We start from the raw sequence: 13726 nt of genomic DNA on the forward strand, positions 1-13726 counted from the left end.
CCAAACGCAAAATAGATAGCTAGTGGGAAGCAGCCGCATAGCACAGGGAGATCAGCTCTGTGCTTTGTGACCACCTAGAGGGGTGAGATAGGGAGGATGGGAGGGAGGGAGATGCAAGAGGCAAGAGATATGGGGATATATGTATATGTATAGCTGATTCACTTTGTTAAAAAGCAGAAACTAACACACCATTGTAAAGCAATTATACTCCAATAAAGATGTACCAAAAAAAAAAAAAGAATATGACAGAATGACTCTATACAGGTATATTTCTTGTATAGTGAGAACAAAGTGCTATTGCCTAGATGTGAATCATGACAGGCTTTTAAAAGAGATGGGGTTTCCTCTAAAGAGTGGGATGTACATGGTGTGAATCATAATGGTTATCTGGCTATCAGTTGCCTAGGGATTGGAGGTGTGTCCTTCAACCTGGAAAGCAAGACAGGCAATATGTCAGTGGAGTTGGGTGTTCCCTACTTGGTGGTGGGCCCTAGAGGAAATTTCCATCTTTTTCTTGGCTCTTCCGCATGGGGGCAGGGATGGGAAAGAGAAAATAAGTTATCCTCAGAACAGGAAACAAGCCAAGAGTTGTGAAGCCAGAAAGCCTAGCAAGGTGCCTGAAAATCTGTTCCAGAGCTTTGGGTACCGAATATTAAAAACCTTCTCAGACCATGGAATGAGTTGAGGCCTGGGAGCCCTGGAAGCTCCTTAGCTAAGGTATGATCAGAGAGAAATGTGTACCTCATAAGCCTAATTCATTTTATGTTTCTTTTATTTTCTTGGTTCATTTGCTTTGTGTTCCCTTAGGTTGGAGCCAAGCATTTTCAAAATTTCTACTAATTTTAGTTGAAACAAATGAGAGGGTTTTTATCTATGCTTGAGCTGGAGTTTTAACTACTACTCCAGTAGGGCTCCTCAGAGAGCATGTGAGTCAGATACATTGAGAAAACCCAGAGGGAGCAATGTCGGGCCCCCACTGTGCAGCATGCACGATCTTAGTTCCCCAACCCGTGTCCCCTGCTGTGGAAACCTGGAGTCTTAACACTGGACCGCCAAGGAAGTCCCTCTTTATACTGTTTATATAGAAGAAGTTTCCACAGAATATTTTGTCTGGAGGTATCAGACAGTTAGAAGGGGACTTCCCTGGTGGCGCAGTGGTTAAGAATTTACTTGCCAATGCAGGGGATGTGGGTTTGATCCTTGGTCCAGCAAGATCCCAAATGCCACAGAGCAACTAAGCCCATGTGCCACAACTACTGAGCCTGTGCTCTACAACACTCAAGCCACAACTACTGAGCCCAAGTGTCACAACTACTGAAGCCCACGTGCCTAGAGCCCATGCTCTGCAACAAGAGAAGCCACCATGATGAGAAGCCCACGCACTGCAGCAAAGATTAGCCCCCACTCACCACAACTAGAGAAAGCCCGCGCGCAGCACCGAAGACCCAACACAGCCAAAAGAAAGAAAGAAAGAAAGAAAGAAAGAAAGAAAGAAAGAAAGAAAGAAAGAAAGAAAGAAAGAAAGAAAGAAAAAGAAAGAAAGAAAGAAAGAAAGAAAAGATGTGGTACATATATACAATGGAATATTACTCAGCCATAAAAAGGAACAAAACTGAGTCATTTGTTGAGATGTGGATGGACCTATAGACTGTCATACAGAGTGAAGTAAGTCAGAAAGAGAAAAAGAAATATCGTATATTAATGCATGTATGTGGAACCTAGAAAAATGGTACAGATGAATTGGTTTGCAGGGCAGAAGTTGAGACAGAGATGTAGAGAACAAATGTATGGACACCAAGGGGGGAAAACCACGGTGGGGTGGGGATGGTGGTGTGCTGAATTGGGCGATTGGGATTGACATGTATACACTGATGTGTATAAAATTGATGACTAATAAGAACCTGCAGTATAAACAAACTAACAAACAAACAAAATACTAAACTTTCCTTGGGTTATTTGTATGGAAATATGTTAATATAAATGTTTTAGACATCACATGAAATTTCTAAAAATCTTATATGTTCTGGTATAATGTTATAAGTCATAATTCTAGTTATTATTTTAAAATGTATATCTCAGAAATAACTAAATTTCCTTGTCAATTGCATTATTATGAACTTTCATCAAATTGAAAAAGAAAACAAATCCTATGATGATATATATCTTATCAGTTGCTTCACAGAGTGAAGGGGTGCCAAATGGGAAAGGGCTTGAGGGAACATTCTTGGGTGATAGAAATAGTCTGTATCTCAATATAATTCATCAAAATACAGTAGATAACATTCTTCTGCTTACTTAAGACTTGAGTACTTCACTCTATGTAAATTATTTTTCACTTAAAAAACTTAAAACAGAAAAAAATAAAAGCAAAAAATGCCAATTATGTTATTTATTCCCTTTAAAATCCATGTTTCAAGATCTAACACATTTGGAGTCATTAATCTTAAATTTACTTATATGTAATTCTTTCCCTTTTAAATGTATTACCTAAAATAATTGTTATCATAACGAATGAACAAAATGAGTATGATTGCTCAGAAAATATTTAAATTGCTTAAGGAAACACACCCCTTTTCCACACAATTTAAACACTTCCAAAGTACCAATTTATAAACCAGCTATTGATTCTGATAAATACATATCATTCTTATTGATCCATAAACGCATCCTCTAAAGACTAGACATCTTGTTTTAAGTCTATTACAAGTTTCTGCATTCATCATTCAACAAATATTTATTGAACACATACATGTCTCAAGTTTTGTTCTTGATGCTGGGGATTCAGCAGTGCATACAAAACTTTGCCCTCTTGTAGTCAGGGGAGACAGAAACAGACAATAAAATAAGTAAAATAAAAAATAATATTAGATGGCAGTAAGTACGGCAGAGGATAATAAAACAGGGAAAGGTCGTAGAAGTTTTGTAGGAGGTTTATACTTTTAAATATGTGGTAAGGAAAGGCACCACTGAGAATATTAAATTAAAGATGTGAAGAAGAGGAGGGTGAAACTGTACAGATAACTGGAGAAGAGTATCTCAGGCATAGGGAATAGCAGGTGCAAAGGCCCTGAGGCAGGGAAGTACCAAAACCAGGCAGGAGGCCAGTGTGAGGGAGTGAGGTGTCAGAGGCCCAAGAGGAAATGGGGGCCTAGATCAGGCAGGTCTTGAGGTCCCTGGTAAAGATTTTGGCTTTTACTCTCAGTGAGGCAGGAAGCCAATGGGAGGTTTCAAGCAATGAAGGTTTGAATGAAGATGTAGCAGTGGAGATTGTACAAAGTGGCTGAATCCATGAGCTAAAAATAAAACTGGAAGTGGAAAACTGATGAATTCATAAATGTGCTAACAAAAGATAAAGATGAAAAAAAATTAATTACATGGGACTGAGTGAACTGATGAGGATGATTATAATTTTTGTGACTTTCTGTTTGAATAATAAAATAAAAATCCCACAAGGACTGAATGTCAATATTATGACATAGTATGAGTGTGTTTCGTGTTTGGTAATTGCAATCATTGTTGCTTTTGTTGTGGTCATCCAGTTACAATGCTTGGTGTCAGTTTATTTCTCTCTTGTAAAAATAAAATACAGTGTGTGTATGTGTGAAAAAAAAAGAAAAAAAAAGAAAAAAAAAGAAAGAAAATGTAACCACAGTATACTATTCAGCTCACATTAGGTGACTCCCTTTTTTTGGAGATCATAAGTAGAGAAGATATGAAAATTGATGTCCAGGTTGTTGTATGAAGATGAATTATCATAGCCTAAGCAGCAGTGGCATGCCTGAGCCATACAGCAAATATATGTTTTAAATTGATTTTTTTAGAAAACCTGCCAAATTGTTTTCAGATTGTCTATATTCTTTTGCATTTCTACCAGTAATGTATGGGATTTTCAGTCTCTCTGCATCCTCAGCAGCATGTGATATTTTTATTTTAGCCATTCTAACAGGTTGTATAATGGTATCTTGTGGCTTTAATTTCCATTTCACTGATGGCTAATGATGATGAACATCTTTTTATGTGCTTATTTGTCACCCATATATTTTCTTTGGTTAAACATTTGTTCAATCCTTTAAAAAATAAAAAATAATACAAATAATTTTTTAAAAACCTGGAATTTTAAAATACTCTACAGTCAAAAGTGCCCTCCACTGGGACTTCCCTGATGGTCCAGTGGTTAAGACTCTGCACTTCTAATGCAGGGGGCGCAGGTTTGATCCCTGGTCGGGGACTAAGATCCTCCATGCCGTGGTGCAGCCAAAAAAACAAAACAAAAAGTGCCCTCCAAACACTTTAAATTAGGAAGGTTGTACCTGACACAAAAGCCCATCCTATCCAGTGTTTCATCTATCCAATAGGAAGAACAGACACTAGTAATATTTGTGATTTCCCCCCCATGATTGTATAACTTAATTCTCACAAGCTACAGAAGTCCCAACTTTATAGATGAGAAAACTGAGGTCCAGAGAGGTTCAGTATTTTGTCTGAGAGCTCATATTAATTAAGTGGCAGGAACTGGATTCCTGAATTCCACCCAGTGTTTGACTTCAATATTAATGTTTCTTTCATTTATATTAACTACAAATCATCTAAATATGAGCACGTTTAAAAAATTATAATGAAAACTTTCAGATACTCAAACGTAGAGATAAACCCCCATATGTCTATGCCCAGCTCTATATTCAATAATTATTAAGATTTAACCACATTTTCATCTGTTTTTCCTAAGTTCTTCGCTAAGTATTTTGTGACCAAACCTAGTCATTTATCTCCTATTTACTTCAGAAGGTATATTAAATAAATCATGAACATTATATAACAATGCTATTATCTATCCCGCTTAAAAATTAACAATATTCCTTGGTGCCATCTATTACCTAGTCTATAAACAAATTTTCCCAAGTGCCTACAAAATTTCTGTCTCTCCCATTGGATTTACTTGGATCAGGCTCCAAAATCTATCTACACCATGAATTTGTTTATGCCCCTTATATCTCATTTCCTGTATAGAAATGTATTTTTTCCTTTTAGCTTTTTAATTTTTCCATGCCATTGAGTTGTTGCAGAAACCAGGCAGACTGTCCTGTAGGTGGTCCCTCATGCTGGATTTGGTTGCTTCTTCATAGTGTGATTTAACTTATTCTTACATCCCACATATTTCCTGTTAATGAAAGGTAGCTCAGAGACACAGTGCCCAATAGATCTTTCTGTGATGATGGAAATGTTCTATATTTGCGCCGTTTCATACAGCAGCCCCATGTGGCTACTGAGCACTTGAAATCTGGCTAGTGTGACTAAAGTACACATTTTTAATTCAAATTTAAACAGCTACATGTGACTAGTGGCTACCATACTAAACAGTGCACTTAGAGACTTAGGTTCAACTTTTTTGGGAAGAGTACTGTAGTGGGTGAATGTTGTCCTCCAAAAGATGTGTCCACTAAAGGGTCTATGTAGATGTACTTAAGTTAAAGATCTCAAGACGAGATCATCCTGGATTATCCTAATGAGTCCTAAGTCCAATGGCAAGTGTCCTTTTAAAGAGGAAGGACAGAGAAGAATCAGAAGAGAAGGCATCATGAAGGTGGGGGCAGAGATTGCAGTCAAGCATCTATAAGCCAAGGAATGTCAAGGATTGCTGGCAGCCACCAGAAGCTAGGAGAGAGGTATGGAAGGGATTCTTCCTCAGAGCCTCCGGAAGGAAACAACTCTGCTGACACCTTGATTTCAGACTTCTGGTCTATGAAAGAACTAACAGAGAATACATTTCTCCTGTAAGCCAAGTTTGTGATAATTTGTTACAGCAAGGCTAGGAAACTAATGCAAATACCTTAAGGGTAGCATGTGCTTTAAATTGTGCTATATCAGGAGGCACACAACCTCAGGCTGTCTTACTTTAATGATGCTAAGGTGATAGCATAAATAAATTTTTGGACATTTGGGTTTTTCCAATTTCTTGCTGTTACAAATAATGCTATAATGACAAATCTCTTCAGTGATGTCTCCGTTGCAAAGTTCCCTTATCAATTGTTCATTTAATCATTTCTTCCACTGATGATTTTTGCCTGAATTAATGATTTCATTAGGGGTTGCAAAATGGTAATTTTAAAAAGTCATTATTCCTTTTACATTTATTAGCTGTAATTCGTTTGCAAAGAAAAACTTTCCTTCAAAGTTTTGGGTGTTTTGATTGCCCTGGATTATACACAGTACAAGGAAGACAGAATAAATGCTTAATTACTTTTAACTGATGAGTCAGAGTAAGGAGTTAGTGCCCTAGGTATTTCCAATGGTGACCAATGAGTTGTTAGATGCCTTTTTAGGGGAGATAAGGGGTTGTGAATATCATCATGAACTTATGTTTTTTAAAAAATACAGACTTAGGGTTTTCAATCAATTGTATTCCTTACTCTCTTTGTTGCACATATTGTCCCGTATTTGGTCAATGGGGACTGCTTTATGTTGGCGTCTTTGTCCTTTTGACTTGACCCAGGTGTCACTGATGGCTTCCTTGCTTTCTGACAAACAAGCTGTCCCAGGTTCATGGTGAGTATCTTGTGTCCCTATTCTGAAAGCAGACATTCTCCCTTGAACTCTCTTTCTGGTGGGAAATGATATCCAGAGAACACACTCTGGGGTCTAGGAGAGCTCACGGGCATTGGGTTATCATTGCTTCTGTGACTTTTCTATGGATAGAGCTAGGAAATACATCTTTCTGAAAAATATCACAAGGTCAGGCTGCTATTTCTGATTCAGATTTAACATTACAGGATGTTAACTTTAAAAAGTTTTAGATTTGTTTCTCTTTTTTAAAAATGAAAAATCTTGATTCTTTTTTTTTTTTCCCATTTTTTTTTATTAGTTTCTGCTTTATAACAAAGTGAAACAGTCATACATATACATCTGGAAAAATCTTGATTCTTAATACCAATGACATAAATATTTATTTGTATTATCATATATATGATTTTACATACATATTGTTTTGAAACAATAATACCAATAATACTAACCAACTATTGAATGAAGTTTAAGATGTTCATGGCTCCATTTTTTGTTAGAATGTATCCCATTAAATAAGTAGAGTCAAAATGCTGTGTTCCATATCACTTCAAGTATTTTTTTTTTCTGAGTCGCTATGCAACCAATTTGTTAGGTTGTTCATTTTGCTTTGTTTTCCATTTTTAGGGATTTCTTTTTGTTTTCTTTGAGTTTAATTTCATTTGATAAGTATGTAACACATTGATATTTCCAAATTCAACTGTATACTACATGTAGGTATACAACTTTCAACAGTCTTCTTTATCTTAAGCAATATATATATTTACTTTTCCAAATGAAAGCAAACAGGATTATATATTTACAGCCTTTCTCACCCAAAAGGTAGATTACTTAGCATTTTTTTCTGCACTTTACTTTTTTACATGGCAGTATCTAGAAGAAAATATCATATTAGTAAACAGAGATCTTTCTCATTTAAAAAAAATTCATAGTAGTTTACTGTGTGGACATGCTTTTGTTTCTCTAATGAATCATAAAGTTTTGGACATTTGGGTATTTCCAACTTTTTGCTGTTACAAATAACGTTATAATGACAAATCTCTGCAAAATATTTTTGCTGTTGTGGCTTTAGATGAATTCATAGAAATAGGATTGTTGAGTCAAAGAGAAATTCACATGTAATTTTCCTAGATTATGACAAATTTCCTTCCATGATTGTTCTACTTTGCATTACCACTTACAGTGTAGGAGGAGGCTCATTTCTCTACAGTCCAACCAACAGAGTACAGTGTCAAACTTTGGGATATTTGATAAACCTAGGTGAGAAGTGATATTTCAGTAAAGTTTTAATTAGCCTGTCTCTTATTATGTGATGCTGAGTATCTTTTCATATGTTTAAGGGCCCTTTTCATTTCCTCTTCTGTGAGCTGTCCATATCTTTTGCTGATTTTTCTATCAGATTGTCATTTTTCCCCTCGATTTTTCAAAGACCTTTGTGTAGTAGCAATATTAGCTCTTTGTGATAGAAGTTGCATATATTTTTTCTGAGTTTGTCATTTATAATTCCACTTAAAAATTACTGATTAGTATTTCACACTTTATAATTACCCTCAAAAGCTTTCTAAGATGTTGCTGCTTTTGCATACTATTTCTTGATTGATTTGTCTCATGTGGAATGTGTGAACAGTACAATTCTGACTTGACCAGTGCTAGGAAGATGTAGGCACTGGAATTCTCTTTGTTGCTACTGTGTGAGCCCAAACAACAGAGTCAGAGATGAATAGACAGTAGAAGAGGAGGTTTGCTACCTGTAGTGGTGACGGTGTTCGAGGTCAGAAAAGGTTTTTCAAGGGAGAGCTATAGGGTAAAAGAAGTAGTATCATTAGAAGAGATTATAAACTACCTGCTGTACAGTTTTCTTTTTTGACAGTGGATATAATTTGTCCTGCTGTCATTTCTGCTTTTACAATAGAAGCTGCAATTAGGTCACTACAATTATCCTTTGTTCCAGAGAATAGGCCCAGCTTCTTCAGCTTTTCCTTGTGAGTGCCATTTCAAAGCTGCAAGTATACCTGACCAAGAACAATTACAGTTTTTTAAATTATTTTTATTACTATCATCATTATTGTTATTCTAACCAGTCAGTACAGAGTTACATTCAATCTTTGTGATCAATGTTTCTTGTTTTTGACAAAGCTATTTTAACTGCATTAATATTTTTACCATTTTCTCCTTCCTGCCCAGGTGCCTATAACATTTTCTAAATGATCTCCTTTTGTCCCGTCCATTCTTCTTGTCAGCTTAAACCAGACCTGATGTCGTAAGGGAACTAGATTGACAGGATAATTTATCACTTCTCTTGTAATAAATAAGTAAATATATTTTTGTGTAGCAAGTTTTATATTCTATTAATGCTGACATGCAAATTCTTCAATGCTGTTAATTGAGTCATCTAAGTAGACTTTTTCTTCATGGTTTTCTCTTTGTACACACACGTAGCCCATGGAGTCCTTCCTGGTTTGCAGAATCAAATAATGTTATGTCTCGGGGATATTACGCCAGAATATTGTACCTGAATTTGTGCCCGTGTTTTGCCATATGTCGTGGGGCAAAGGGCATGTTGATGCTCATTATAGCAGGTCAAGGCATCGAAGTTTGGGAAGCCCGTGAGAGTCAGGTGTGGTCTCAGATCATTCTCATTCTGGATATCCCTGAGAGGTTAACTGCTTCTTTCTTTGCCTATGTGGGATGACCACAGAAAAGATTTCCATATCCCACATAGCCAAGAACCAACCAAATTGCCCATATCAAATGGGTTTTTATTTATTTGACAATGAATAGATTTCATATTCTAAAATCATGGCAGTAATTTTCAGTTCCTACCTATTAGTTGCATTTTTTACAGTGTCAGGTGGCAAGATTCTTTAGTACCTTCCCACTGCTACTAAATACTACCATTTCAAGAGAACTGCCATTCAGTGAAGGTTCTCCTATTATTGCAATTTACATTTTCCCTAAATTTATACCTTTCCCAGACCCATTAAATTTTCTCCATTGCTAATGTATTGAGTTCCTGTAATTAGTATTCTCATAATGTGGACAAATTTCTCAGAAATGCTTAGTAAACATCTTTAGCCTTCATTGGGAAATTAGCCCCAAAGAGAGGTTGGGGGAGGAGGGGACGAGTGACAGAGTACATACTATTTTCTCTGATAATGCATAGTTCTCTTATAGCAATCCTATACCAGGGCCCCTACAAACAATGTCATTAGGCATTGAAGCCATTAGGAGATGTTCCCAGGTTGCTGGCCAGACTAACACTGAAAAATGAGGTATAAGAATTTGGCCTTGAGGGGGCTCTGCTGGGTGGATAAAGCTTATGACTTGATGTGCTTTATTCTTATTCGTACTGACATTTGTACGTAGCAAAAAAATAGCCTTATTTATTATTAATATTCCCCTAGTTCATATGTGTCCACTATTTGTAGCTCTGTGGGAAGCAGAGAGGAAGGTAAGTTTTCTGTATTAAAATGATCAGTAATACAGCGCTTTTTAACCCTGGGGCCTGCCAGGCATGATATCTGCAAAAATAAATGGCTGCCCTTTGACATGGTGTTGGTTGTCATCGTATGGAAAAGAATGAGGATGAATCCCTAATGTTGACTGTTCGGGAGTATTGTAAGTCTACATAAACTTCCTGGGGGAGGAAACAGGAAAAATACAGAGAATCAAAGGAAACTAGCTTCATTTCCTTTCCTTTCCCTTATAACTCTTCTTTTCCTTCCATTTTGTCACCTGGAATTTCACACCTGGGCAGTGCTCTCCTGGACATGTCTTTGATCTCTCTCTCTATCAAAGCTAACTCACATAAAAAAATGTGCTGAAGCATTGGGAACGTGGGCACCCACACAGCATATCCTGCTCTCTTTCCTTTGTTTTCTTAGCCATAGATGCCAGATTTCTCAAGGCCATGAATGTCCACCCCCATGTCACATAGAATCTTCTTTAAAAAACTCTGGGCTCATGAAGAACTCTAGAAATACTACCAGCCTCCCTAGGGTCTGGAAAAAAACCATTTTAGTATGGAACCATGACTGTATCTGAGACAAGAATACATGCTTTATACCCACCATCTCATCCAGCCAACATGTGACGAGCACTCTTATGAAAAGCTGTGTTCCCCCAATGATGGAGAGTTTTAAAAGAAGCAGAAAGTAAAGTCTTTTTCCTCCTATTCTCTTTATGCAGTACACTTTACATAGATCAGCAAAAATAGTTTATTCAACCACTCGATTTTTTGCAGTGCTTATTAGGATTGTCATTTTTGGCTTTTAAAGATGTGACTTTGTCCTAGAGGAAGCATATAGAATATTCTCAGAAGTCCAGACACATGCCAAAAAGGGCGACTGGTAGTCAATTTGGTTTCTTTGGTTCCCACGTTTACTATGTACTAGAAACTATGCTAGACTAGATGAAAAGGACAGGGGACACTTGAGTGCCTGGTGGAAGACCCACAGCCTTGCCCATCAGGTCTGAAAATTAAGGTCTCCTCCTAATTCCAAAAGGGATGGGGTCTGCTTAATACAGGTCCAGGCCTGAGATGAGCCAGCACCAGGAGCATCCTTGGCAACTGGCCCTCCCCCATGTACACGTTACAGATGGGTCATGGAAAAAAGCCAACAATCATTTTAGATGATCACGATCACATAGTCATCAGAGAAGGTCCAACAAGCTAATCCATGTGGTGCCTGCTGCCTACGGTGATTCTGCCAAAGAGCTGGCAGGCAATTAGGTAACAAGATAACTATCAGAAATGACCCCCGGCCTTCTCTAATGGGTATTGAGGAGAAATATTCAACCACAACCACTGGTTCCAACCTGGGTGGGTGGGGCTTTGAGGGAGGCTTTTTAAAGGACCACATGTTCTATGCACATGGTCTTGAGAATTACAGTAAGGATTTTTTTACTTGATATGATAGGCAATGGGCATTTGTACATGGGAGTTTAATGACTGATCTATCCTCATGTGCTCCTTCACAAAGACCAGTAGATACTATACCAGCCATAATCTTGGGAGCGCTCACCCTCAGTTCTGACCACAGCATGCCACTACTCATCTGGCTCCCTATTCCTTGGTCTAACTAGGACCCTTTGCTCCAGGTTTTATACTTAATATAGGAAGCTTCTTAACATTGAAAAGAGGACTGGTTTACCTCTTACTGGAACCACAAATTGCCCAAGTAAAGTAAAAAGTAAAGCCTGTAAAGTGTTGGGAAGAAGGGAGGGATTGGCATATCTTACTGTAGTTAGCAGGGTACTGTAGTTAGCAGGGTACTGCAGTGGTCTGAATTTGAAGATGTGAGGAAACATCTTTCAATTCCTTCAATTAATACTTGAGATTTAGATCTTATTCAGGCTCCATCTATGAGCAGTAAAGAAGCATACATTTTAAAAGAGGGGAAGGATATGGCTAGATATCTCCCTGCAGGGAGAATTCATTCTTTAAATAGCAGCCTGGCTGATCTCTTAAAGAATAAATGTTTAACGGCTTCTCTGTGTAAAATACCTCCATGTCTTCCTTTTACATGTAGGCAAAATCCAATCTCCTTACTATGACGGAGGAGGCTGTATCATTAGACACAGGTCTTTTGTGACTTTGGCTTATGCCGCTCTCTGTTCTCGTTACCAAACTCCAATCCTGTGGCATCATTTGCCTCAGGCTTCATTAACACTTGCTGTTCTTTCTGCCTGAAACCCTCTGCCCCCAGTTCTTCCCGTGGCTGGTTCACCACTGTGATTTGAGTCTCAGCACCTCAGACACCCTTCCCAGTCCTGTCTCCCTATCATGTTATTCTATTCCATTTTTTACATAGTTCTGTCACTACTTGATTTTATTTTTTCATTTACCTGTTTACAGGAATGTAAGCTTCACAAGAGCAGGGACCTTACTGGCTGTTGACAGATCTAGCCCACTGCCTGGCACATGGTAGACACTCAATAATGTGACCATAGAAGCAGAGGGAAGCGGGGTCTGAGAGAGAAGCCATGTGACAATGAAGGTAGAGACTGGAGAGGCATACTTTGAAGATGGAGCAAGGAGCCATCAGCCAGGGTTGCAGGCAGCTAAGTAAAAGGCAAGGAAATGGATTCTCCCCTAGAGCCTGCAGAAGGAATCAGCTGAGCTGATTTGACTTCATCCCAATAAAACTTATTTCAGAATTGTGGCCTCCAGAACTGCAGAAGAATACATTTGTGCTGTTGTGATAATTTGTTACAGCAACAATAGGAAACTAATACAGATCGTGAATAAATGGAATTGATGGGTCCTAAATAAAAGTATTTAGGCATGCCCTATTTTCTTTCAGAGCCTGGGATGGTGTGTCAAGGTTAATCTTTTCTACAATGTTGGAATATAAGTAATGAAACCAACCCCATACTCTATGGCACGTAAAGAGAAAAGTAAGCCAAATTCTGGAAGCTTTCATACTGTGCGCCATGAACAGATCGAAAACATGTTTACTGTGGAATGCAGGAGAAGGAACCTAAATAAATGTCTTCAAATGTCAAACATAACAATTATACTGGAGACATTACTGTGGGCACAACACCTATACAAACTGGTCCTGGCAGCTGACATCTGTAACAAAAGAAACAACTCCCCAGAAGGAGAGCTGTGGATTTAAAACAGATGACATCAGGCCTTTCCTAAACAAAGATATCTTCTTATCATCTCCCCCAAATACATTAGACAGCACACATTTTCTTCTGCATTTTTAAAAAAGCAAAACTCGAAAATGAGCAGCAATCTTTTATTCCCCCTCTTAGAAAATCTACAGTGACCTGTTTGCAAATAATACCGTGGAAGCATCCCAGAAGAGGCTCTTGGTTCATTAAAATAATCAGCATATTCCAATATGCATTCATCTCTGAAATAATAACAATTCAGTTTCAATAAATTAATTATGGTTTTAATGAGTGAAATTTACATTTATATTTCTGCCTTAAGATCTTCATGGAAGGAAGCATCCTCACCCGTACAGCTTCATTGAAGCAAGGCCTTTTTCTGTGTAGACCAGCAGAGGTGGATGGATCCCCTAACACTGCTGTTTCAGAAATGGAGAAGCAGGATGTCTGGAGAAGCAGCCAGACAGCCTGGGCTTGCAACCAAGCTCTGCCACTAGCTAGTTTTGTACCCATGGGCAAAAGGGGAGAAAAAAAGGCCTTTTGT

The 13726-nt window shown here is 37.9% G+C and overlaps 1 protein-coding gene and 1 non-coding gene across 4 annotated transcripts in view; one reads left to right on the top strand and one right to left on the bottom strand.

Annotated features, from left to right (window-relative positions):
• PARD3B (par-3 family cell polarity regulator beta) overlaps positions 1 to 13726 on the bottom strand; it is a 1067283-nt gene that overhangs the window by 212905 nt on the left and 840652 nt on the right. The window contains exon 20 of one of the 3 annotated variants that reach the window (XM_060106402.1): positions 8306 to 8355. The exons of the other annotated variants lie outside the window; for them this stretch is intronic. Coding sequence (XP_059962385.1) covers positions 8331 to 8355 — 25 coding nt within the window. The 3' untranslated portion in view covers positions 8306 to 8330. Of the gene's footprint in view, positions 1 to 8305; positions 8356 to 13726 lie in introns of those variants that run through there. 3 annotated transcript variants of the gene reach the window in all.
• On the top strand, positions 4157 to 4229 carry TRNAR-UCU (transfer RNA arginine (anticodon UCU)). Its single transcript has one exon. It is a non-coding gene; the product is annotated as a tRNA-Arg (tRNA).

This window comes from Mesoplodon densirostris, chromosome 8 (genome assembly GCF_025265405.1).
Source record: "Mesoplodon densirostris isolate mMesDen1 chromosome 8, mMesDen1 primary haplotype, whole genome shotgun sequence".
Classification (NCBI taxonomy): domain Eukaryota; kingdom Metazoa; phylum Chordata; class Mammalia; order Artiodactyla; family Ziphiidae; genus Mesoplodon; species Mesoplodon densirostris.